Below are 26,398 nucleotides of genomic sequence, written 5' to 3' on the forward strand. Positions count from 1 at the left end.
AGAAAGTTGCTCCCAAAGTAGCAAGATTTGACCCTACTCCAAAAGCAGTAGAATTTTGAACTCTCCTCCCAAAGTAGTAACTTTAAAATTTACTCTTGAAGTAGTAAGATCATGAGATTTACTCTCGAAGTAGTAAACCTTTAAACTTTACTCACGAAGTAAAACTTGCACTTGCAAGTTGTATCTTAGTTTTTTTCTAGCTGTACCTAGTTGAATCCATTAACTTGCAAAAGTTGTATATTGTAGGTTGAGGAGCAAACTTCTTCTATAAATAAGGAGCTTTGCCTTCTCATTTGTAACACTAAGAAAAGTGATAATACAATCTCTCCCTTGTCTCTACAAAGTTATTGGTTTGCTTCTCTTATTTATTTGCAATTATATATAGTTTTATAGCACCTTTTATATTGTTGCCATTTTATATACCCTAGATTCATTAATTGTCGAATAGTAAATATGGAGTGGAAACATAAAAATAGGTACTATCTCTTTTACAATAGGAAGCTTTCCCAACTCCAAAGATTGACTTGGGAAATGGAAGTAACTTCTGATGAACATGAAATGACATGTTGGGAAAGTCTTGTGTCTCTTGCACGAAGAAACGTGCATCGGACGAACTACATCATTTTCTATAACTTAAAGGTGAAAAGAAAAGAAAGGGAAAAGAGAGAAGGAACTAGCCTGCTCAATATATTCCTTCTAGTAGTAGTTATATGTGGAGTTGTAGCGTAATTAAAGTAAAATCACCCAGTTATAAGCTATGGGCAATTTATATACAAAAACTTGGGGTGAACCGCAATGGAGCATGCCACTGACCACTGTTATTCTGTTAACATAAAACGATCTGTTGATTGAGTAAAATAACGAACAGACGGAGTTTAAAGAGCGAATCGGTGGCTACACTTTTCTATTGGGCTATCTAACTGCAAACTCTGCTCAAATTCAACGTCATTGATACTTCTGGTTTAATTCATCAACCGTTGGTAAAAAAAATTTACGCTATGGTTGAAATAAAGTGGAAACGATTAGAGGAATAATACCTTAAAAAAACGTAACAATTGGATTGACATAAGATCATGAAGCACCATAAGATTCCTCTGCTATGACACCGCTTACACCTTAAACAGGGAATAGTAATGCTTGGCACCTTAATACAGTAAATATGCTGCTTAAAACAGTAGATAACACTGACAATAATTCTTTTTCTACATATCAATGTTTCACATGATAAGACTTGATTCTTGTTGGTCACTGAAACATGCACACACACAACCCACCAAAAAAAAAAAAAAAAAAAAAAAGTAGCTCATATGTTTTGAGTTAATTAAACAAATTAAATCCCTGCCCTGTGGAAAAAGCTACATGAATACGTGAACTGTACATTGGAGAATCTTACAGCTAACCAGAAAACAAACATGAACTTCCAGTAAGGACAACAGGCATGAAGAGACTTGTTTTAAAGATAGATCAATTCAACTAATCCCATCATATCTCTGTTTCACCTTTGAGTCTGTTCCTCTTCTTTTCTTTTCTCCTTTTGTTTCCCTTTTCGGAGGGGGGCCGTTTGCTTTTATTTGATTTATTCTCCTTGGTGAAGGAGGCAGGCTACCGAGCAAGGTCTGGAGGCGAGATGTCCAGACACAGGGTCTGGTAAAGGAACATAAGAAAACATGTTATCTTACCAGAATACAACAAGAATAACGTGAACTTGAACTTAACTTGCACCCATTACTGATTATTTCTCTGAATCCAAAAAGGAAAGAAAAAGGAATCAGGGAAAGCAAGAGAAGTATAACCTTTGGTCATTTGGTGGTGCTCTCCATCTTTGCTCGTACCTGGTCATAAGCATTAAGCAGGTCTGCCCGTTTATTTGCTACTTCTACTAGAGTTTCCAGAGCTGCAAAAGATAAAGCCCCTCATGCTATCAAGATGAGGCACAGAAAGATTGCATAAATAGATAAGCCACAAAGTTGATGCCAGATTTCAGCGAGTTCTCAGATGGGCTAGAAACACCAATCCTAGAGTAATACTGTATATTTAGCTAGAGAACAAAGAGACATACACACACTGTCTCTCACACACACATCATTTCTATTCAATAATTTGGGTGCTTTTAATTCTCAAAAGTTTGACTTCACCCAGGATTCTTTGTTACTCCAAGCCACACTTATATCCAGTATACCAATGTGAAAAGATACTTCTGACGGTTACTGGAGGGATGAAAGTAAATTACCAGTCTCAAATGATGATTGGGCAGCTCGAAGCTTTGGAGAGACCAGCATCCCAAACATGGATAATGACTTGACTCGTTCTTTTCGAGCCTAGTACGGAAATAACAGTACAACTAAATTTAATGCACACAATAATGCTCAATATATTCTAGCCTAACCCTGCCAAATTAATAAAAAGAGAGGTGACCGAGATAAGAGAATTGTAAGATTGATGTTTCATTGAACAAAAAAGAGATCAGTAAGATCGATATGAGTCCTGAAATTAAAATATTCTGTAAATGTGAGATATAACAATATTGCCAAAGAAGAATGAAGTCCAGTTAGTTAACTTTATATATCCGAGCTAAAGTCTGAAAATCCAAACATTTGCAGATTTATACACTGGATCTTAGACAAAAGGCTGGGAAAGGTAAAACTCAAAATGGCAGATTTGCACCCCGCCTATCCAATTTTGGCAACTAGCTCCTAGATAAAAGCAGAGGAGATTTGATGGACTATTTCATTGAAGTTAGTGAAGGATGCTTTGAATGATGATAGATAACATGACATGTAAAAGATAAATAGTCCGTTGAGAAGATGTCACATGAAGGACCAAATAATAAACACAATGTTTACTCTTAAAGACGGGGATATTTATCATTTTTGGGAATGGTGCAAGCTAAGTTGAGACATAGAATTTACATTTTGCGTGTCCACAAACTAAATTAGACTAGTGGTTCTTGTAACTAGTACTAGAGGCAATATGAAGCGATTGTAGAAACATAATTAATGTAACATTTTCCTCATTAAAGCAAAATTAAACTAGCTATAGCTTTCATAGTGCTAGATAGAATAAGGAAAAGTTACAGAAACTGGCTCAATTTGATTGGTAAACCCTAAATATTTGTAGTTAATTATTTATATGATCAGAGAAATTTAAGAGTCAGAAAAATAGGAGGGATGGAGACTTGATTCTGGAGATGCGCAGACATTGTTTACATGAGAAGAGTTAAAACTACCATATAATCAATCTGAGGAATTCTTATAATGCCTGAAATCCTTGTAGCACATTGCTTAAAACACTCGGCTAAATGTATCATCAAGCACATAGAGATGTAAATGCAAAGGAGGAAAGAGAAGCGCAGAGAGAGAGAGAGAGAGATTATTTCTTCATTTCAGTTTTATCAATTTCCCAGAGGAAAATTGCAGGGAACTTGGATAAAGAGAGGGGTCATATTATTGAGGAGATATGTTAGTCGAAACCAAGATTACAGTATAAAAACCTTTTGGTTAACCTTGATCAATGTTAACTTCTAAATCACATCATAAAGAAAATTTGGTAGCAAAACTGAAGTGCAAGGTGATTCAATGATTCTGAACAGAATTATCAGATGATACGGAATTTATTGGGCATGCAGCATTTATATATGTTGTCACTACCTGCATAGTCTATGTACCTAAAGCCTACCCTGGTAAACCAATCTTTCATAACTCTCTCTCATGAAGTTAAACTAAACCAGAGATTGAATATCTTGGAATGCTCGTTGTCATATTTTTTTTGGGGGAAGGGGGAGGTACTGCATGGCTGGGGAGATTAACTGAATAATGCATGTATAGGCGCCAGAGGCAAGCATCACCTTATAAAATCATACCACCTGAAAAACACTGCTTGGTTAGAAGTTGTTATGATAATATTCATTGGTGAGTCACTTACTTGATCCTCAAGTGTGCGTGGTGATTCAGTAGTTTCTGCCGCTTCTTCCTGAACTTCTTTGCAAAAGCAAAAGAAAGTTATAAATATGTTATCAAAGATGCTCAATTCAGGTAAAGGAGTAGAAGATGCATCCTTTATTTACTTATTTATTTGTTTGTATACATATCTGATATCTTATATCAGCTTTTGCTGTAAGTGTAGAAGAAGCATTCCTTAAACTGGACTTCCATGGCACTAACAAACATCGGGTGCTGAAGGAAAAAGTTTGGAGATATTGTCATGCAGTTTGCACAACAAAAATCAAGATAGAGAAGTATTTTCATGCTTTTACCTCAGAACGGATAGTTGAAAATCCAGGTCTATTATCATGTTTAAAACAAGCAGGTGTTTTTACTTTATATTAACAATCTAGTAGCCTATTCTTCTTAAAACTGCTTTTTGAGAAACCATATGAGTGCTAAAAGAGCCAGGAACATGCATCTGTACCAGAATTTGGAGAACCATCCTGATTCAGAACCTTTAGGCTATCGGATTTCTTCTCTAACGGTTTATCCTCCTCAAATTTTGCTTCCTCGGAACAGCTTTTTGGACTCTCAGACAATGCCGCCCACTTGCACAAACTGATATGCAATTTCTCTGATTCAGGCCCAGCTGCATAACAAAATCAGTATTAGGAATTCTTGAAAAAAAAAAAAATCCACATCATAGCCAATCTAAGAAAAATCAAAAATCATGAGAAAAAATATAAGCAAATACAGGTCCATGAGACCACTTTATCCATATAATCAATTACATGGAGAAACGAAGAAGAGCTGGGTCCTTTTTTTTTTGATGAAATAATTGTTATCATTAGCATCAGGCATCAAGAAGATGCAAATTACAGGTAAAGTTAGAGCTACCTAGTAGCTTCAAAAAGCAAAAATCACCTTGTTAGCTTTCTACAGTCAAAACAAACTATCTTAAATACAGTGAGCTAACAAAGTCCAAAAAGTTTTCAGGTGAATCTACAGGGGAGACATTTGCCCAACTAAATAAATACAAAAGACAGTTTGCTTTCAAGGTTGGTGTTGGGGTTGATAATCCATCAAAGCATCTTCTATTCCTCTCCTTCTGGGTCCTAAACAGGTAAATGAGGGAAAAGATAATTCACGCATGATGCCACTATCTTATAAAGGATTCTCCACATAAAAAATTCCATTCACTATAATTTAGGTAATAAATAGTTACTTAAAATTAGAACTCTTCCACGAGTCCCACGTATCTTTGAAGAACTCAAGCATGTTCTAACAAGAAAAGTCCATGGCAGAATGAAGATGACACGGGTGATTCGTGTGCAATCAAGTAAAGGGCAGAAATACTGCAAAAATATGGATTTACCATCCTGATGATTTAATTGCAATGTAGTGGCAGCAGAATGAGATTTGAGATCGAACAATGCACTACTGATACGTGAAGCACCCATAGAATGCCGAGCACTTGCCAGCTCCAGCCATCCCTGCCATGTAAGCAAATGTAAGGTCAATACTCAACACTATATCAACTTCTCAGATAAATAGCTGCCACTTGGACGCACTGGCGAATTTATGGGAGAGATTATGGGGCACGTGAACCCATGGTCTCTCTGCAAAATTAGATATTTTACCTTCATATTTTCTAAAATTGGTACTCCCTCCTTTCAAAATGTTTGTCTGGTTTCAACTTGACATGAAGTTTAAGAAAGTAAAGAAGACTTTTGAATCTAATTAAAGATGAGTAGAGTGTACCAAAATGCCCTTTAAACTTATGGTCTTAAATTAAAGATGTGTAGAATGTACCAAACTGCTCTTTAATCCTGCGGTCTTAAACATGTCATGTGGAAAGTTGGAATTAAAGATTTTCCAGAAAAGGAAAGATGCATTCTTTTTTAAATGACTAAAAAGGAAAGTAAGACAAACATTTTTAAACGGGTTATAACATAATTGCTGGTACCCATGCTCTAAGAAGGCTGAATGGTGCACTTGGTTGGAGGTCGAGTTATTTACCAAGAGTAATAGGGATCAGTTACCACTTGATGCATTTTTTCCTCCTTTTTTTCTAAGAGTGCACCCATGTACTAGAAATCCTAGATTCGTGTCTGCTTGCACGGATTTGAATACAATTCATCAACTTGCAATCAGCTCAATCAAACTTAAATATTAACCAGTTGATTATGCATTATATACACACACATATAACGCATCGCTACAAATCCATTTAAACTAAATTCTGGATCCGATACACTCCAAGTTAAATTAGGGATACCGAGGATTAGAGACAAATCTATACTTATCTAGTTTAATATTCGGATATTTTCGCTTGGAGAAAAATATGAGTATAATCACAAAAAAGGTAAAGAAAATGGTAACCTGGCGAAGTGATGAAGAGAGAGAATTCATAAGAAGGAGATAGCTGTCCGTCGAATCCATTAACTCTAAAACATTCTTATTATCTTCTTCGTTTTCGGAGCTCTGCATTTGTGCATTTTCCTCATTCACCATATTCAATCACAATCTGCTATTACTATTCTTTCTGAAAGAAAGCTAAATATATACTTCGACTTTTTCTTTTTGGAAATCCTCAATTTAATTGGAACCCAATTTGTGTAATTCTAATTCACACTTTTAATAGCAATGCCCCGACCCGGTCTTACTACATCAACCCGTCAGTTTTATATTTGATTGACCAACTTGCCCTCTCTTGTCAACGGAGGGATAAGGCATTTTTTGGAGCCAAAATTATAATCTTGATTAAAAATTGTTTTTTCGAAAGAGAAAAAAAAAAACCATTAGTTGATAACAGCCCCAATACACATACTCCAATAATCCTTAAAAAAAAAACTTAGAATGGAAAATCATGCTGAAAGGATGCTGAAAGGAATTGATGATATTATTAACAATGCCTGAAAATCATCTTTAATGTCAATTTTATATATTTGATTATATGGCATATATGAAAGAAAAAAATAAAAATTAAATTGAAGAAAAATGTCTATGCACATAATTTCTATGCAAACAAAGTAGGGATTATGTCAGAAAAATTATCGAAGTATATGTCATATAGTCCTGCGTCGTTTTTTTTTTTTTTTTTTTTGGGGGGAGAACAATCTCTCTGTCTCACAAAGGTAGGGGTAAGGTTTGCGTACATCTTACCCTCCCCAAATTTCACTTATGGGATTATAATGGGTATATTATTGTTGTATTTCCCAGACAATCCTCTGTGTATAGACAAATGAAACTAATAGCCTGTTCTCCTTTAATGTGCATAAAATGAAATTAAATATTGATGACAATATGAAGATCTAGCTAGAGATGATGTTTCCAGAGAAATCTTAAAAGATGGTCTAAGAAAAGTGGATATCTAGATATTCAAGTAAGATGTGACTTACTTCAAGCCTCGTAACGAGACTCTTAGTCGTAAAAAACAATATATATCAAAGTAGAAGTGAAAACAAACAACGTACTTGTTGTCAAGCTTATAAAAAAAGAGCAAATGCGATATCATCCTCTTTATGATTATTATTGAAGATTACAAATACTTATTGAAAACCAATAAAGCGAATGACATACAAGTTTGAAGAAATATAAATAAATATGCAGTCTTTCTAATAAATGAAGGACAAAAATATGAAGAAGAGCTTCTAAGAAAATATTTTTTTCTTCCTAGCACACTTTTTTGTTTTTACCCAAAATTCATCACCATAGTGATGGGGTCACTCCCACTACACTTGAGCTCGTTGTTCGAAGATCTAAGATAAAATAGTCATGGTATTATTTTATAATATGTTTGGTTGATATTGTGGGTCATGTATAATTAATATCGGGATCATTTAATACTTCAAAGGGTGTATTATCTTATACCACAATCACACGGATAAGAAACCAAAATGACAAAATTAGCTTTGTTTTGTTCCAAGAAATCTATAAAGGTCAAGCATCCAAGGGCATCAAATAGTATATGTTGTGTTCAATTTAAGTGCAATGAATCAAACGCCCGATAAATCCCTGCACTACTAATTTTTGCATTATTAATCTATATATAACTTGTCTTTGAACCAAACGGCCCCTAAAGAGTTGATTTCTCAGAAGATCACTCAACTATCGCAACTATAATACAAAAGTCACCTAACTTTGTTTTGTAACTAGAAAGTCACTCAACTTTCATCTTGGTAACACAAAAGTCATTCAACTCATTTTAGTAAACTTTTACTGATGTGACATTTTTTTAAAAGTTAAATCCTTATTTAACATACACTCACTCATTTTTACCGAGCCACCCCACTAACCTGACCAGCTACCCAATGAATTTGGTGTAGGACTTGATGAGGATGTCTAAGAACTGATCAATAGTGTAAATTGTATTCTGAATATATCATAGATGAAAAGAAGAACAAAAGTACAACTAGACTCAATCGATTTGCATAATATTTTGTGAATAGAATGTATAAATTTCCTTGAAGAACTTTTACTACTTGCAAATAGCTTAGCAGCAGTGTCATAGTAACCAGATGAACTTGAGGCAAAATTTTAAGGCCCGAGCAGGGAGGAGAATCCAGCCACGTTACCAGTAAGAAATTACTAGTAAAATTTCAATCCTTAGTTGGTTTAGTGGGGCGGATAACTAAATGGTAAAAATGGGTGGGTTTATATTAAATAAGAATTTAACTTTTACAAAGATGCCACGTCAGCAAAAGTTGACTAAAATGAGTTGAATAATTTTTGTGTTACAAAGATAAAAGTTGAGTGACTTTTCAGTTACAAAATAAAGTTAAGTGATTTTTGTGTTATAAAGATGAAAGTTAAGTGACTTTATAGTTACAAAACAAAATTAAGTGACTTTTGTGTGATAGTTAAGTGACCTTGTGAGAAATCAACTTGGCCTGCCCCTTAACTAAGGGTGTCAACCGGTTCGGGCTAACCGGTTTTAACCCAGAATCGGGACCGTTAAACCGAACCGAACCGAATCCGTAGAACCTGTTAACCCGGCTCCGTTAACCGTTTAATTGTATACCGGTCCGGTTCCAATATTTTAGGAACCGGAACCGGTTAAACCGGAACCGGACCGGTTAAACCGGTGAAAATTAAAAAAAAAAAAAAAAAAAAAAAAATAGCCGTTGGGCCAGCCGTTAATGGACCGTTGGCAACGGTCCATTTGCAAAAATGGCCGTTGCCAAACGGCCATTTTGTTAATTTTTGGCCCCCAAATTTTTTTTTTTTTAACACTTTAACCCATCCCCCACCCCTATATAAACCCTTCTTCATTTTCATTTTAATTCACACCAATTCACTCTTCTTCATCTTTCTCTCAAATCTCAATCTCTCAATTATAATTATTTTGCAATAACTAGCCACAAAGTCTTATTATAGTTTCAACTTTCAATTATTAATTTTGCAATTATAATATTGTTGGTGGAGTTGGTGATTTTGCAACAATCCGAAGTAGCTTTGGTGGATTTGCAATTCTAGCCGCCTTGACTTTCTTTTTGGAAATTAATCCGGCAATTTGGTACCTTCGTTCCAACTCTATCTTTATTTTTCGCAATTTAATTTACGCAATTTAATTTACGCAATTTAATTTACGCAATTTAATTTGTTGTAATTTATTTTCTTGTGATTTATTTGATTGTGATTTAAATTAATTCTATTTAATAATGTCAAAGAGATTAAGACGTGGTGCGGTAGTAGTAGTCGTATTGTTAGAGGTGCGCTTAATGAGGAAACATTTGTGGAAGAAACACCTAATTTAGGTATTGATGTTGGTGGAAATAATCCACTTTTAGATCATGAGGCAATGCAACAACATTTTACCGACACTTTTAATGAAGACTTAAATGATGATGATGAAACACAACCCCCTGAAAATCCCATAGGAGATACATGTCCTGCACAATCACATACACAAGACAAACCGCCTAGAACTCGTAAGCCAACAGCTAAAATTTGGAAATTTATGACTAAGAATAGGAAAGCCAATCGGCTACATGTAACATATGTGGACAAGTATTTAGTTTTAAGCAAGGAACTGGTAAGGATGGTGGAACGGGTACACTAAATTCTCATATGAGAACCAAACATATGAATGCTTGGGGAGAGCAAACGGGTTCAAATGTGGGGGGATTCAAATGACGATAGACCCACGAACCGGTAGAAATTTTAAGTATGACAAGAAAAAGAACGCGTAGAAATAGCTAAAATGGTAGCTTATGATTGTTTACCATTTTCCTTTCCCTCGGGTTTGGGGTTTGTTACTTACATTCAACGTTGTTATAATCCGTTATTTGAGGGTATTCCTAGAAGTACTTGTAGAGCCGATGTTATAGATTTGTTTAAAAAATATAGATTTTATTTGCGCCACGTATTTAATTCTTTAAATTGTAATGTTTGTCTTACCGCCGATTTGGGTCTTAGTATTAACCATTTAGATTTTTTTGCTATTACATGTCATTGGGTTGATGACAACCTGTTATGCAAAAAAGAATTATAGCTTTTTTATATGACGAAGGAAAAGGTCGTCACGATGGAAAATTTTTAGCCGATTCAATGTCTACTATTATGAGATTTTTTAACATTTATAGAAAAACACTTTGTATTGCTTTAGATAATGCTTCTAATAATACAAAGGCGAGTTGGTCTTTTAAAAAAATAAACCCTCCTCTAAAAAATATTTTTCATGTAAGATGTAGTTGTCACATTTTAAATTTAATTGTTAAAGATGGTCTTGAGCATTTTGATGATTACATCCGTTCAAAAAGTTAGAAATCTTTGTTGCGTTTTTTTTTGTAATGCTAATAGGGGAAGAATTAGAGATTTTAAGAATGCTTGTGTGGAAAATAACCTTAGACCTAGGAAAATTCAAATAGAAATTGAGACTAGGTGGAACTACACTTACATTATGCTACAACAAGCATATGAGTATAGGATTCCCATACAACAAGTTCACAACAAATATAATACCGATAGTCAGGATTGGTTAAATTTTATGCATTGGGAAGATGTTAAAGAATGTATTGAACTCTTAGAAAATTTTAATAATGCAACTCTTGCTTTTTCTAAACAATTTTATCCCACGGTAACCGGAATTTTAGCCTACTTAGCGGAAATAGCTAGAGTTTTACAAGAGTATAAACATAAACCCGATTATCAAGTGGCTATTTTTGAAATGATAATCAAATTTAAGAAGTATTTTTTTTCCATCCCAACTTTATTTATATTGGGTTCCCTTTTAAATCCTTGTTTAAAATCGTCTTATACTAAAAATTTGGTTAGTCAAATTTATACATTTTTAGAAATTGAAGCGGAACTCAACCATCTTTAGTCAAGTTTAACTCGCTATTGATGATGAGTTTAGAAAAGTTTTTACTCATTATTCTAGTTTGGAAGAACGTGCGGCAAGACTCCGTTGCTCCACGCCCTACTACTTCTCAAAGTAGCAAAAAGGGCTTGTCGGGTTTAAAAGTTTTACATTCACAGCCAAACTTCTTCTTCTACCGCAAACTTTGATGAATATAACTTTTATTTGATGCACCCAAATGTAGATATCAACCAACCGGATGAGGTGGACGTCTTAGCATGGTGGAAGAAGTACAAGGCAAGCTATCCGGTACTTTCAAGAATGGCTCGAGATATCCTTACGGTTCAAGTATCAACCGTGGCTTCGGAGAGCGCATTTAGCCAAGGAAGACAGCAAATTGGAGACCATAGACATTCATTATCCGGCTTTAGCTTGCAAGTACTAGTGTGCATTCGAGATTGGATTAGATCGGAGCGACGCAACCAAAACTCAGAAGCGGAGGAAGGCGAAGAGGAAGAAATTGAAGATTTGATAGCTAGTGGACCGGACCAAATGGAAGACTTTGAAGATATTTCCATGACCGAATATGATGTGGGGAAATTAACGAAATGGTTCAAAATTGGTGATTTTATTATTCTACTATTTTTGTACAACTCATGTATTATTTGCAAGTTAAAAAAAATACAACTTGCAAATAAATGTTATCCAAGAATGAATAAAAATATGGCTCATTGAGCTTACTTCTATTTACTTGTGTTCATATTTTTACTTTTATTAAGTTAGGAATATACCTAAAATATACTAAGAATATACTTATAAGTATATTAAGTTATATAGTATACTTAAACATATATAAGTATATATAGTATATACTATATATAAGTATATATAGTATATAAGTAAGTATATATAGTATATATATTAAGTTATACATATATTTAGTATATATATTAAGTATATATAGTATATATGTATATATAGTATATATATTAAGTTATACATATATATAAGTATATGTAAGTTATACATATATATGTATAACTTAATATATATATATATATATATATTAAGTTATACATATATTTAGTATATATATTAAGTATATATAGTTATACACATATTTAGTATATATATTAAGTATATATAGTATATATATATATATGTATATATATTAAGTTATATATATTTAGTATATATATTAAGTATATATATATAGTATATATATTAAGTTATACATATATATAGTATATATATTAAGTTATACATATATATAAGTATATATATATATATAAGTATATATATATATTAAGTTATACATATATATAGTATATATATTAAGTTATATATATATATATATATATATATAAGTATATATATATTAAGTTATACATATATATAAGTATATGTAAGTTATATATATATATGTATAACTTAATATATATATAGTATATATATTAAGTTATACATATATTTAGTATATATAGTACATATAGTATATATAGTATATATGTATATATATTAAGTTATATATATTTAGTATATATATTAAGTTATACATATATATAGTATATATATTAAGTTATACAAATATATAAGTATATATAGTATATAAGTATATATATATTAAGTTATACATATATATAAGTATATGTAAGTTATATATATATATGTATAACTTAATATATATACTATATATATATATATTAAGTTATACATATATTTAGTATATATATTAAGTATATATAGTATATATATTAAGTTATACCTATATATAAGTATATATAGTATATAGTACATATATATAGTATATATATTAAGTTATCCACATATTTAGTATATATATTAAGTATATATAGTATATATATTAAGTTATACATATATTTAGTATATATATTAAGTTATATATATATATAGTATATATATTAAGTTATACATATATATAAGTATATGTAGTATATAAGTATATATACTATATATATTAAGTTATACATATATATAAGTATATGTAAGTTATACATATATATGTATACGAAAAACACTATTCGTATTTCTTGACGTCGACTGTTGTTAGAATTTTGTTAGTCAAGTAAATATTTAAACTTTAATTATAAAGTTGTATAACATATGTAAATATACCTACAATATACAAATAAATACTATAATATATATATATATAATACAAAAAAAAAAAAAACATATTTTAAACACTCCAAACCGGACCTTCCGGTTTAAGTTTAAAACCAAAACCGGAACCGTTAAACCGAACCGGTTAAGCGGTTCCGGTTTTTTAACCGGAACCGGCCGGTTCCTTAACCGGTTCCGGTTGGAACCGGTTGACACCCTTACCCTTAACGTACAGAAAAAAAAAAAAAACTGAACTGATCTGTTTTGTCTTATTTACCCACATGAGAGGTGCTTTTGTAATATTTTCAAAACTAAATGGCTACTTTTGGCACACCGGTAAATTGCAAGGCATGCGGATTTAGGGTTTGCGAAAGTACCCCACCATATATATCTCTCTCCTCATTAGTTGTTCACTCTTTTGGTCTATTCTTATCTCCATTGTAGACAACTGTAGCTACTCCAAAAGATGGTTCAAAGACTTACTTATCGAAAGCGGCACAGTTATGCCACCAAATCCAATCAACATAGGGTTGTCAAAACTCCCGGTAAATTGCTCCATAAACTTATTATTTTCGGTTTTTTCATTGATTTGTATTTGCCTCAACATTGTGCTTGTTTTTTGATCCAAGTCAGGTTATGAATTTAAATTAGTTTGTATACTTATTAATCAGCCTGGGTATGTTGTTGTTGTATACTTATTAATCATATAGGAGCACCTTGTAAAAGTTTTAAACTATATACATAGCTCGAGTTGAAGATAGTTTTGATTAGTAGTGTTTATGTACATCCGTCACTACAACTTGTTTTATATATGGTTTGCTGAGACAGAACGTATGAATTCATTAATTAAAATGCAACTTGAATTGGACATGTATATATTACTCGGTCAAATTCCTTTGTTTTCTATAGCATATATATAACTACTTCAACTAACATATGGTATTTTGCACTGATTCACACTGTGCCTTTAATGTGATCATTGATGTACTATTATGTTTTTTGTTGAAAACTAGGTGGAAAGCTAATTTATCAGACCACCAAGAAGAGAGCCAGCGGTCCTAAGTGTCCAGTTACTGGGAAGAGAATCCAAGGGGTATTTTTCATGTTTCCCTTTATGGTTTTTTTTATGATTCAGTTCTTTTCAGTATGCCATCTTCCGGGTATTTGGTTTCTATCGTACCTGTGTTCTGTGTTAGCCGTGTCTTATTTGTGGCTGTACACTTCCGTGCCACACTAATGCTTTAAGTGTATTATTCCTTTTAATGATGTGATACTAAAACAAGGAAATGTACTCTTTATTCAAGAGAATCTAAACTATCTGGAATTGTTCTCAAGTAGTTAAGTGGGATAGCTAAAATCCTAAAGGCTTTGCAATTAACTTTTTTCTCTGTTTCCCCTTTAGAACTCAGCTAACGGATAGAGTAAAGCTTGCATAAAGGAAGGAGAACTGTATAATTGTTTTTATGCACTTATCCATAAACAAGATAAGAATCACATTATTCATGCTAAAGGACATAGTTACCAACTACCAAGAATGGAAGACCTTGGAATCTTGCGTGTATAGACAAACATTTCTAGCCCGAGTCTTTTCACATCTTCAGACATGTCTGTAAAATTTGTCGCATTTAGCAAACAAAAGAATGGTGTTTGTATTCTAGTAGTACAGTTCGTGAAGACTCTTATGGAGCTAATTGTTTACAAAACGGATCATTTTAGAATTTTTTCCAGATTAATAGTGAATGTAGTATTGCTTGCCTATGTCTCTTTTATCCATTGTTTGGAGTATGGAAGTAATTTTTCTTTGAGACTAGAATATCCTATACCTCTATATATCAGATTGTTTCAGATTTTCTACTTGGACTATTTACATAGGCAACAAAAAGAGAGTGTGAAACGTTACTTAAGGAAAATTGATTTGAGTTATCATGTAAGAAGCTAGACAAAAAAAGTTACCTTATAGAAAAAGGATTATGGTTGTTGGAGGCTGGACGTTTGGCGAGGGAAGAGAGGACACTGGAAAATGGTTCTAAAATACCCATTAGATATCCATGTCCCTCCCCCGTGATTAGGTGAACTCATATTTGTAGGTTTAGCTATCTTAATTTTACTGCAGTAGGAACCCTTAGAAATTACCAAACACAAACTAATTGTATTCCCCCTCCTCTTTCTGTCCCCACGTCTAAGAAACAACCTTTAAGCAACAACTCTTTCTTGATGAGTTTTTCTATCTTGTTTAGATTCCACACTTGAGACCTGCTGAATACAAGAGATCCAGATTGCCAAGAAACCGCAGGACTGTGAATCGTGCTTATGGAGGTGTGCTATCTGGAAGTGCCGTAAGGGAGAGGTATGATTTTTTTTGTTTTTTGTGTCCGCAAATTTGCATATATGCTTTTGGATATTTTTTAGCTCGTAGTTTTTCCACACAAGTACATTAATCTGTCCATGATTTCCCTATGTAGAATCATCCGTGCCTTCTTGGTTGAAGAACAAAAAATTGTGAAGAAGGTTTTGAAGATTCAGAAGGCAAAGGAAAAGCTAGCCTCAAAGTAGATAGACTGAAGTTCTATTATGATTTCAGATAACTTAGCTTTGATGACGATGAAGATGTGTGAAAGAACATTTTGGAATGCAAGTACTAGATTTCAAGTAGAATTTAAGCTCTCGTATGGTTTTGTAATCTCCTTATTGAAACTATTGGCTCCTGACTGGAGGAGGTTGTTTCCTCTTTCCAGTTCAATGATATTTTAATGCATGATAACTCAATTTACTTACGGTTGTGACGCTTATTTGTTTGTTTACTTATTTATTTTCGCTTGCACTCCCGTTACCCTTTTTGCACTTTGCAGTTCATTTTTGGATGAGATACGGGAGTGGTAGTCATTAGGAAATTACTAGTATTACCTTGAATTGCTAGAGAGCCAGGAGGTTGTCCTTGCAAGCCTCTCAATATGCGATGATACAGAAGATTAAATGTAGATTTTTTTTGGGATTCCCTTAAAATCACTTGATAGTAAAATTACTTATGGAGAAGGGTATCAATTCAGGGTAACAGGAGAGATAGATTGGTAATATTTGAATCAAATGTTGGAGCAAACATAAAAGAAGAGTTAACTGTGTGGATCCAAACCCAAAGAACAGCTCAAATTATGTTTGTGATAATCTATATTGTGATTTTTAAAGGTCCCAGTTTTCAATTTCCCCCAGTAAAGCACGGGAGTTGGAATATGCCTTTTTTCAAGGAGCCTTTCCAGAGACATTCAAACTCACGACTGCTTACTTTTACCTCCGCGCATAATTAGCTGGTTCAGATTATGTTTTAGGAGATTGAAGTGATTAGTTCTTCTTTTAACACTTAAATGTGACAAGACCTTGCCAAATCAAGGAGAGAAATCCTGTTCCTAAGGACACTGTATGACAAGTAGACTAGCCAATCTAAAAAATACATGCGTTCATTGTTATATATACTATCAGTGTAAAGCTTTTTAATCTATCATAGCAAGTCAATATTTTTACATTGATAGTCTATTATAAAAAGGAATAGGGACAAAACTAAATGCAATTTCACGGAAGGTGCAAAAATTGTAATGTCAAGAATGGGATTTGAACCCATGCCCTTTCGGACCAGTACCTGAAACTGGCGCCTTAGACCAACTCGGCCATCTTGACTTCTTATTAATTTACATTTCCAGTGATTATTCATCAATTTCAATTTTAGTTTCAATTGTTTCTTCAGTTATTTATCTGTCTGCTTGTTTGCTCATATATGTCAGGGTGGCCGAGTGGTCTAAGGCGCCAGACTCAAGTTCTGGTCCTCGTGAGAGGGCGTGGGTTCAAATCCCACTTCTGACAAATTCTTGCTTTTCTCAAAACAAAAATTTTGCTACTTTTCTGGCTATTTGATACAAATGGGATAATTTCTTTTGGCCCAAATTTTCTTGATCAAATGGAAGAAGGTAGGGCAATGAGTGAAGAAAACATACGCCGGGGCAAATCGTTCAGGTGAACGTGTAGTTTTGACGTCATTAATTCAACAAATTGTTTGTCTATATATGTTCTTAAACTAGGTGTCTCTCCCTGGTAATTGTTTAATAAAGCACTTGATAGCTTATTTTCATCTTGGTCATCCTATGATAAGGATTACGTTACGTTTGATCCAATCTTATTCTAGTCAGAAGTTTGATCTAACTTGCTATTTATCCAATTCGTATGCGACTTTTTTCAGGTAAAAGCAGCATCTTAAATAAGTAAAAGAAACTACTTTTTCCTTGAAAACAAACAATGTGTTGAGTTTGATGTCTTTGATCCATAAAAAATAATGTAGAATTAGGATCCTTTTTATCAAGTTCGATCCATATATATAAACAGAATTTCAGGTTTAGAGAGTTCACAAACCGTCACTATCTCAACTATAAGTGGTGTTAGCCTGTCAGGCTTTAAACAGTGTCTAATCTGATATTAGAAGTTTGGAAAAAGGAAAATGAAAGATAAAAGTCCAACTTGAGAAAGGGAAAACATGCAATAGAACTTACATAAAGACTAAGAAGGAAACACGAAAATTTTATCCAAACTTATCACTTTTAAATTCGAGGAAAGCCGAAAGAGTAAAAATAAAACATAAAGCTGTACAATAACGGTTAACATAATATCGCTGTTTTTCAGCACTATGGCTAGATTCTTTCTTTTTTCTTTTCTTCATAGGTTCCGGTATCTGAAATCGACTGACTCAACTAATTCAGATAAACTAGCTGTAGCCTGTACACAAAGCCAGGAGGTTCTATGTTTGGGTGTAGCATTTGTTTGTTGAGTAAGTGGTGGATATTTCACTAGGACAGGAAGGAGAATCCCATGACAAACTAGGCTTCCATTCATCAGTCAAACTAGTTGTCAAACTGAAAGGAAATCCAACTGATCTGATGTTTTCCCATTGAGTAATATTATCATTTATTGAAGTTTGATTACTCCTTAATCCTGCTTCATCATCTTCCATGCTTATACTTCTTTGCATCTCTTGTGATGAAGAACTAATTGAGAAGCTGTTCAGTTGTTGATTTTGACCTTCAAAATCTATGGTCTCAGAGTTCTTGCTGATATCAGTGATTAAGCCAAGGGATGTGTTGAAAAACATGGAATTTGCATCCATGAAGTTACAGGAAATGTCTGTGTTAGGACTTGAAAGATAAGATGGTCTTGAAACCATAGAATTGATGGCCTTATATGAAGGAACATTTGAGGCTCCTTGTAGTAAGTCATTATTACTAGATAGGTGGAGAACTGATCCATTTTCAGTTATAGAAGAGACATTCTCCGAACCGAAATGAGCAGTTGCACTTTGATTGAACACCTCTGGAGATGCTACTTCAGATAAAGGATTTATCCATGGGTAAGATAGAGCTCTATTTGCCATTGAGTTGGTTTTCTTGAAGATTCTGCAGATGGCCCATGAATCCTGCAAGGACCAAAGACAAAGAATTAGGGATAATTACATTTTTGGACCGCTCAAAAGAATAAGAGCCAGCAAATTTATAGGTTTTGCATATTAAGTGTAAATATAAAAAGGGCAGCCGGTGCACTAAGCTCCCGCTATGCGCGGGGTCCGGGGAAGGGCCGGACCACAAGGGTCTATTGTACGCAGCCTTACCTTGCATTTCTGCAAGATATTAAGTGTAAATATATATATATATATATACACACACACACACACATATTGTATACCCAAAATATACATAATATACTGTGTATTTTGGCTAGCACCCACAATTAATTGCGGCTGATGGGCGAAAAATAAAAAAAGCCCAAGAAATTATATCGGTTTAAACTAAGCTATCAAAGTCTTCAATGGATAATAAGGAGGTTAATTAGGCTGCATAGTGAACCTACATTTGGTGGAAAATTCTTATCCAAGAATTTCTTAGGTGGTGTTGACTCGCTGTTAGTTGTTGGAAGGCGAAACTCGTGCATCATCCAGTCAGTTTTTAAGCCTCGAGCAGCTCTGCCTCTGTAGAACACTAGGGACTTCTTAAGACCAATGCATTTGGTGCTATCAGAGCAATAAATAGGCCTGTCAGTTCCCGTGGCCTTCCAAAAACCAGCTCCTGTTACACGGTTTGGACGAACGCTGTTCCTGTATTTACGGTCCCTTGGACAGTAAAAATACCATTCTTTTTCCCCTGTAGATGCTAGCTCTGGACAAAAAATGGTATGGCAAGGGAATATTAGAGTATGGTTCATAATCAGTAAGAATGACATGCAAATAAAAATAGTGTCAAATCTTCTGAAAGGAAACAAACATTTAGTTTAAGAAAAGTCTAGTTTTGTAACTTTGTTTCATAACGCCGTAGCTATTCTTAAAACAGATTGATTCATTTTCAGTGACTGCAGCAGATAGCTCCTGAAAAAATTGTCAAGAAGTTTTCTGTGGTTCTTTTTGAGTTTAACTCCTATACTTTGACAGTGTAAAAGAATCTTTTTACAATCAGATCACCTAAGTAAGATAACTGTCCATAAAAAGTTAGATCAGTAACATGAGAAGTAAAACAAATTACTTGCTATCACGAAATTAGAAATGGAAAATGAACCTAAAGAGTATCGACATGAGACGCAGAGGAATTATCTTTCTTACTTGGAAGGTCCCATGGATCATATTTATAAATATCCACTTGCTTGATGAGCTCAATAGGAAGAGATCTCTGCTGAATCTTTCTCTTCAGATAGAACCCAACCAGCTCTTCATCTGTCGGATGAAATCGAAAACCAGGTAGCATCACTTCATCAAGCTTTTCCACATCACTTTTGTCATCCATACTCTTTCCAGTAAAAGTCTCAGGGCAAATCAAGAATCCTCTAGCAAAAGTCTCAGGGCAAAGTTTAGATTGTGATAGTAGCTTAGAGCACAGTGACAAAGTTTGAGGAAATATTGTTCCTTAAAAACTGCTACCTTGGGACCAAAGTGAAGTTCACAGAGTTGTTTAAATCCAAATTTGTGATCTCGAAAATACTACAAAGTTAGTGTGTATGGAGATATGTTTTTACACCTCCCATGATGTGCTATTGTTTGCTACCCTTTATATTCGTCTGAGTTCTGGCAATCAAAACAAAATGACAAGGCAATCTTCTAAAGAAATTAGTGTACAATATTTTAATATGGAGTTTGACTAGTTTTCTGTTTAAGATGCATTCTAACCGTTTGCCAATGTTTTGTGTACATCCTCTGATTAAAATATGATTCTTTAGGTCATTGGATCTAAAAATGGCAGTTTCTATTCTCTGATTAAAGCTTCTATTCTTTCTGTCATCTACGACCACGTGACCTGCCCCAATTTCATATTTTGGAGTTCGTAGATATTACTTAAACAAAATTTTGAATTTTTTTAGTAAATAACCACCGACCCCTTTCAAATGACTAGAAGACAAAAATGATTTTTTTTTTTTTTAACTCTTACTTGGTGTTTATACTAAATTAACTAACGCAAGATATATGTCATGGTTATATCTTTTAATTGGCATTTCCATTTGGAATTAATAGTCTAAAGTTGGATAAGGCAATACTCGTCATAAAATGTTAAGTGTTTGTCTTGTCACATTTGTCTTTTCAAAAAATCCATTTATGTGGTCTACTAATTCTCAGTACTTCTTCATATTCCCACTTCGTTACAAAACCATTGAATTCATGTACAATGTGAGATATGAATGCAATTTCAAGATATTTTTTCAAGAAACCTCTAAAAGTTGAAGTCTGATAAGTTACAGAGGATAAAAGTAATTCTCCATTAAGAAAACCTCAACATGAGACTTGGTTTACCATAAAGTATCTTCTTTTGAAACTGTAAAAGAGGTTAAGATGATAAAAATGTTTAAATTAAGTTGAATAAGAAGATTGATGGATCTGGAAATTTACGTCAGTGCATTGATTTAGGTTGGAATTTGTAGAAGGTTGAGTATATTGCAAGACTAGGTTAACCACATATCGATTTACCAGCGTCTAAGTGGTGAGCATGTGCAACTATGAAGGTAGGGGGTAAATTTTGCAGTTCACCAAACAGCAAGCAACGAGCAGCTCACCTACTAGCTAGAGTTGACTAACTGCTTGACTGATTCTGTAATCTTTTGATCATTATTTCTATTATTGGAAAAAAAATTTGCTAGGAGACATCCAACAAAAAGAAAAAAATCACCACTAGAAAATATGGAATTAGCTACGGAATTTATCGGTGATCCCCACTTAATCCGATGCTAAATAGCTCCTAGTTAATTGAATTTCTTTATTTCTTATAATAATGTGCCGTTAATCCGTAGCTAAATAGGATTAACATTGAATTTTGCTTTTAAACGACGATGTTTTGTTCGTCGCTAATTTATGGTTTTCTAATAGTGAATGACACTGTTTTCTTAAAGAGTCAGGACTGGAAGTAGGTGGTGGATGAATTCCCTTCGTTAAAAAATTGGACCCATGTAAATAGAGCAAACACAATTTTTTTTTTGTTATATATAAATTGTTGAATTTCCTTAAGATACGAGAAAATTCTAGTCAATTTTCAAAGGGAGTTCACAAATTGCTTTGGGAGGTTGGAAATTTCTCTCACTGCACTCCTCTGCAGTGATGAAAAAGTCACATAAATCCTTCAAAGAATTACATCACACCTTCAAACTATATGCACACTTTAATAAAATAGTAATACTTATACAATTGAAAATGAATCTTATGGTTGCATATGCAAAATGATGGCGTTTGTGTTGTAGACTTCTTGCGTAAGGATTTAATCATTTATGGATATACATAAGCCATTTAACATGACATTTGTGGGGCATTTTCCTGATTTATCAAGTGGGAGAAAAATGCATAGCTTAATATAGACAATGCTTGGTGGAGTCTTTGCATTAGAGTGCTAACCCCATGTCTGCTGGCTGAAGAGCATATAATTAACAAATAAGCAATCCATAGTAAGTGGGGAAGTTGTTCAATACAACTCTTTTAACGTTTACGGCTCTCGTTAATCTCAATTTCCAATTTAAGGAGCAGGTCAAAGTTCTTTGTAACCAGTGCTAACCACCATCTTTCTGAGTGTCATTAAATTATTACTATTATAAACATATGTTTTAGAAAATTGAATAGTACAATCGTAATTATTGTCGCGGAACTTAGGGGTGGTGTTTTACTTTGTAAATAAGCAAAAAAGCAGAACCTTGCAAGAATTGAATTTAAACTCTTATGAATTCAATCATTAAGATTAACCTATTGTATTTTGAAAATTATAGGTTTTAGATCTAATATTTATATAATTATAATGTTTTCTTTACATAAATTTATGCTCCGTAGATGAACCCGATATATGACCACAACAAAATCATAAAGTTTGGGAAATATTACTTTCTCCTCATGATAACCTGATAACGTTGTGTCGACTGTCGAGTACGTGTTGGTTATTTTGTGACTGTGTGTGTGTTGGGTTTTTTCTTTTTTTTTGGCGCGGGGAAGTTGTGTGTGGGGGAGGGCGGGGGGGTGGGGCGACAGTAAGGGAGCTTGAGGGATGGTTGTGGACGTTCTAGCTGTAGAAGTAGTAATTGCAGTACTAAATATTTAACATTCACATAATGTGACTAGTGACATTAAAATTTAATCATTATTTGCATTTCTCAGAATCTAATGAAACCATATCTCTAATTTATTTATTGTGAATTTTCAGATGCATTATGCTTCAATTCCTATTCACACGGCAGTTTATATTATATTCGGGAAGAAAATGAACAAGGTGATGGGGCTGATTTATGCTGATATAGTTGATAGGAAAGTTCAGAAGTCCCAATTGAATTATAGTTGTTAAATTTGTAATACTACTATAGTTTGAATTGTGACCTGTTGGACGCTGGAATGTATATTTAGAAAGTGATAAGGCTGTTTGAAAATTTTGTGCATTACTCTAGATTGAAATAGCCTACCAAGACTAGTTGATTGACTTTCCATAAAACATCGTTCATCGTTGGCAAATCAGTTAACATCAGTAGAAGAAAAAAAAATACTATACATATATTGATGGAATCCTGGAGAGAGAAATTATTTTGTTTGTACATTTAGAGACAGTTTTCACGAATAAACTAATGCTCTCATTATGAGACATTACTTAACTATTGTAAGGTTGAAATTCAAAGATATTTGGTTTTTTTTTTTTTTTTTTGAGATAGAATGGTTGTATTTAATCTACATCTTCTGCACACTAGTTTTCTTCACAAATATTCATTTTCTTCCAATAGTTAAGGCGCGGACCGCGGAGTACATCAATACTACTGCTAATAGCTAATATGTATATCCATCACTTCAGTGAGTTAATTCCCTCAATGGTCACCTATGTTTTGGGAATTGCCTCATAAAGTCATTTTTGTTTCTTTTAGGATTATACTATCATTGAACTAACACTATTTTCTTTAAAAAAATATTAAACATCACAAAAGTCTCCTTCTCTCTTAGTTGGCATGCCATGTCACATTAAAACTCTATTTTTAATAATAAATTTATTTAACCCATCAAACCCATTTAATCCAACCCAACTCATATCTAATACCCGATTTTAAATCTGATTAAAAGATCCAAAGACGCGATTTTATCAAAAAATTATACAGACTTTTTAGAGTATGCGTATTTGTACAGTCTGTGATGCTTCTTATTTTATTTTTATCAATTAATTTATTATGAATTTAGCATTAATTGAAAGTATAGTGTATATGTGGAAATAAACATAAGATAATCTAATTCAAGATTGGTATATACTGTACAATGCCATTTGAAAAAAAAAGTCATGTAATAAAACAAGAGAAAGAAACCATATTACGAACCCAGCTTCTTTATCACTATTAATAAACAACTATTGGCCGATTGAAAAAAAAAAATGACAGCACATTCAATAGACAAATGAGACATGACAACAATCAATGATAAGATATATGGAATTTAAGTTATGCATATTCAACGATTATTCAATTAGCTATATAGACAAATGGCAGAAGTCTTGTATAATTGAGAAGAATTTAGGTACAGTAATATAAATCAAGGTCATTATCGGATTGGACGGATTGAAAAATCATCTTAGCATAAAGTGAAGAAAAAGATATTTTGATTAGAGAGGGATTAGAGGGATAAAAAAAAAAATTCCTAAACATTAGGTTAGTCGTAAAAGAATTCGCATAATTATAATTAGCGTTTGATTTAAGATAAAGGGTAGAAGAAATATTGGGGAAAACATGCAAGACTTACAGTGTGTTTGGTACAATGGAAAATGTTTTCTTGATAAATCGGTGATTTTTTTATTATATTTTGGTGTTTGGTAAGTAAATAAAAAATATCTTCTCAAGAACATTTAAATATAGAGTTTGAGTTTTATATGTTGTTGGTGTAAATAATTTTGGATCTTTCGGGTATTAAATCACCAATATTATTTGGGTATAAAATAGCGTCTTTTCTTTTTTAACCAGATCTAAAATCAGGTATAAGACATGGGTTAGGTTGGATTAATTGATTAAATGGGATTGATGAGTTAAATTAGTTTATTATTTTAAAAATAGAGTTTTAATGTGCCATGTCATGTCAATTAAGAGGGAAGGAAGTTCTTATGGTATTTTTTGAAGAAAATAGTAATAGTTGAGTGATATTATAGTCGTAAAAGAAATAAAAGTGATTTTATAAGGCAATTCTCAAAACATAGGTAACCATTCAGGGAATTAACTCTCACTTCAGTACCAAAAAAAGAAGATAAAGCTGATATGCTTTATTGAACATAAAGTAATGGCTGCTATTTTGTCACATAATAGTACAAAATTACAGTTACTAGAGGACCCATGTTGGTTATTCAATTTATGGTTTAATCCGTGAAAAGAACAGAATATAACACATCAAATAATTGTAGGGGAAAAACCATATGTTGATGTTAACATCAACAGCATCAGAAAGATTATATTTATAACCTCTATTCACATTCACCCCCCTAGAAACTAGCCGCAACACTATCACAAGGCGTCACACACATTATTAACTTCCTTTTCGACGTTTTCATTAGTATACAACGACAATGCTATTTTTTTAAACTACTAATGTAATTTATTAATTAATGCTTATTATACAGATTTACTTATAACTAATTTATAAGTGATTCAATTATGTAGATATATTTAAACTGTTAATGTATAGAACTTAAACTCTCTATTAAGGTTGGAGGAATTATGACAGAAGGCTGAGCACATCGAAAATCTTACATCCTTAAATTGGAGTGTTGGTCATCATATATTCATGACCAATAATCTTGTTTTTTCTTTTTCATTTTCTCAAATGCCTGATAATCCAAGTAGCCAATCATTTAAAAAAAAATAAGCGACTAATATCTTATATAATTAATGGGCTATTCTCTTGTTTGTTGCAATGATTGGAAGCATTGAGCTTGAAGCAATGCAGGAACTCCAGCTTGTTACGTGAGAATATTTTTATACACTATAATATTAGCGTTCTAATTTAACACCTTTTTTATGAATATATTCATTTACCCCTGTAGTAATTTGGGTTTGATATTTGTGGTTAATTAGTTCTTCATAGTGGATATATGTACATTGAATGAATAAGCTATGACTTCATTAATTTGTGTGAATAAATCACTTAGGTCATGGCACATTTATTCATCTGGCATGTATACAAACCAAATTAAAGAGGTAGTATGCAATCTTAGCTTCACTCTAGACGATGGCTGCAATTTTAGCAGAATTTTTTCTCCTCCTATCATACAATGAAAGTATGTTTTACAAATTAAATTCAATTTAAATTATATACACTATCAGTATATAAATTCTTTTTACCGATGTGCTCTTCTTTGTACTTTAAGTTACAATGTGTGTTACTTCTATTCTAATTCGTTCTTGGAAAAAAAAAAAAAAGATGTATGATGAAAATGGTAATCGTATAATTACTAACACCGGTTAGTAATTAGCTTAAACGACAAGAGAAGAAAAGCGAAAACAATATAATGATAAGAATAGGAGTATATACTAACTACTTCCTTCGCTCGCTTTTAGT

The 26,398-nt window shown here is 33.0% G+C and overlaps 3 protein-coding genes and 2 non-coding genes across 8 annotated transcripts; 2 read left to right on the top strand and 3 right to left on the bottom strand.

Annotated features, from left to right (window-relative positions):
- Positions 1–1,531: 1,531 nt before the first annotated feature.
- Positions 1,532–6,535, bottom strand: LOC132047097 (uncharacterized). 4 transcript variants are annotated; one of them, XM_059438000.1, is made up of 7 exons: positions 6,306–6,535; positions 5,299–5,416; positions 4,408–4,572; positions 3,922–3,977; positions 2,231–2,318; positions 1,833–1,894; positions 1,532–1,740 (listed from the first exon to the last, which is right to left on the bottom strand). In XM_059438000.1, the coding sequence occupies exons 1-7, from the start codon at positions 6,435–6,437 to the stop codon at positions 1,726–1,728; spliced, it is 636 nt and encodes a 211-aa protein (XP_059293983.1). In that variant the 5' UTR covers positions 6,438–6,535; the 3' UTR covers positions 1,532–1,725. The 4 variants fall into 4 exon arrangements, with proteins under 4 accessions (XP_059293983.1, XP_059293981.1, XP_059293982.1 ...); XM_059437998.1 differs by having other exon boundaries at positions 1,532–1,644; positions 1,794–1,894; positions 6,306–6,529; XM_059437999.1 differs by having other exon boundaries at positions 1,532–1,644; positions 1,794–1,894; positions 3,922–3,974; positions 6,306–6,528.
- Positions 6,536–13,728: 7,193 nt separating this feature from the next.
- On the top strand, positions 13,729–16,124 carry LOC132047098 (large ribosomal subunit protein eL34-like). The gene is made up of 4 exons (XM_059438002.1): positions 13,729–13,895; positions 14,364–14,443; positions 15,588–15,697; positions 15,813–16,124. Exons 1-4 carry the CDS (start codon positions 13,817–13,819, stop codon positions 15,901–15,903), a joined length of 360 nt encoding a protein of 119 aa, XP_059293985.1. The 5' UTR covers positions 13,729–13,816; the 3' UTR covers positions 15,904–16,124.
- An 814-nt stretch (positions 16,125–16,938) lies between these two features.
- On the bottom strand, positions 16,939–17,019 carry TRNAL-CAG (transfer RNA leucine (anticodon CAG)). Its single transcript has one exon. It is a non-coding gene; the product is annotated as a tRNA-Leu (tRNA).
- A 99-nt stretch (positions 17,020–17,118) lies between these two features.
- On the top strand, positions 17,119–17,202 carry TRNAL-CAA (transfer RNA leucine (anticodon CAA)). Its single transcript has one exon. It is a non-coding gene; the product is annotated as a tRNA-Leu (tRNA).
- Positions 17,203–17,898: 696 nt separating this feature from the next.
- LOC132048371 (putative NAC domain-containing protein 94) lies at positions 17,899–20,461 on the bottom strand. Its single transcript, XM_059439278.1, has 3 exons — positions 19,973–20,461; positions 19,231–19,535; positions 17,899–18,799 (listed from the first exon to the last, which is right to left on the bottom strand). Exons 1-3 carry the CDS (start codon positions 20,151–20,153, stop codon positions 18,128–18,130), a joined length of 1,158 nt encoding a protein of 385 aa, XP_059295261.1. The 5' UTR covers positions 20,154–20,461; the 3' UTR covers positions 17,899–18,127.
- Between the last annotated feature and the right edge of the window lie 5,937 nt (positions 20,462–26,398).

Source organism: Lycium ferocissimum, chromosome 2, assembly GCF_029784015.1.
Source record: "Lycium ferocissimum isolate CSIRO_LF1 chromosome 2, AGI_CSIRO_Lferr_CH_V1, whole genome shotgun sequence".
In the NCBI taxonomy this organism is placed as follows: Eukaryota; Viridiplantae; Streptophyta; class Magnoliopsida; order Solanales; family Solanaceae; genus Lycium; species Lycium ferocissimum.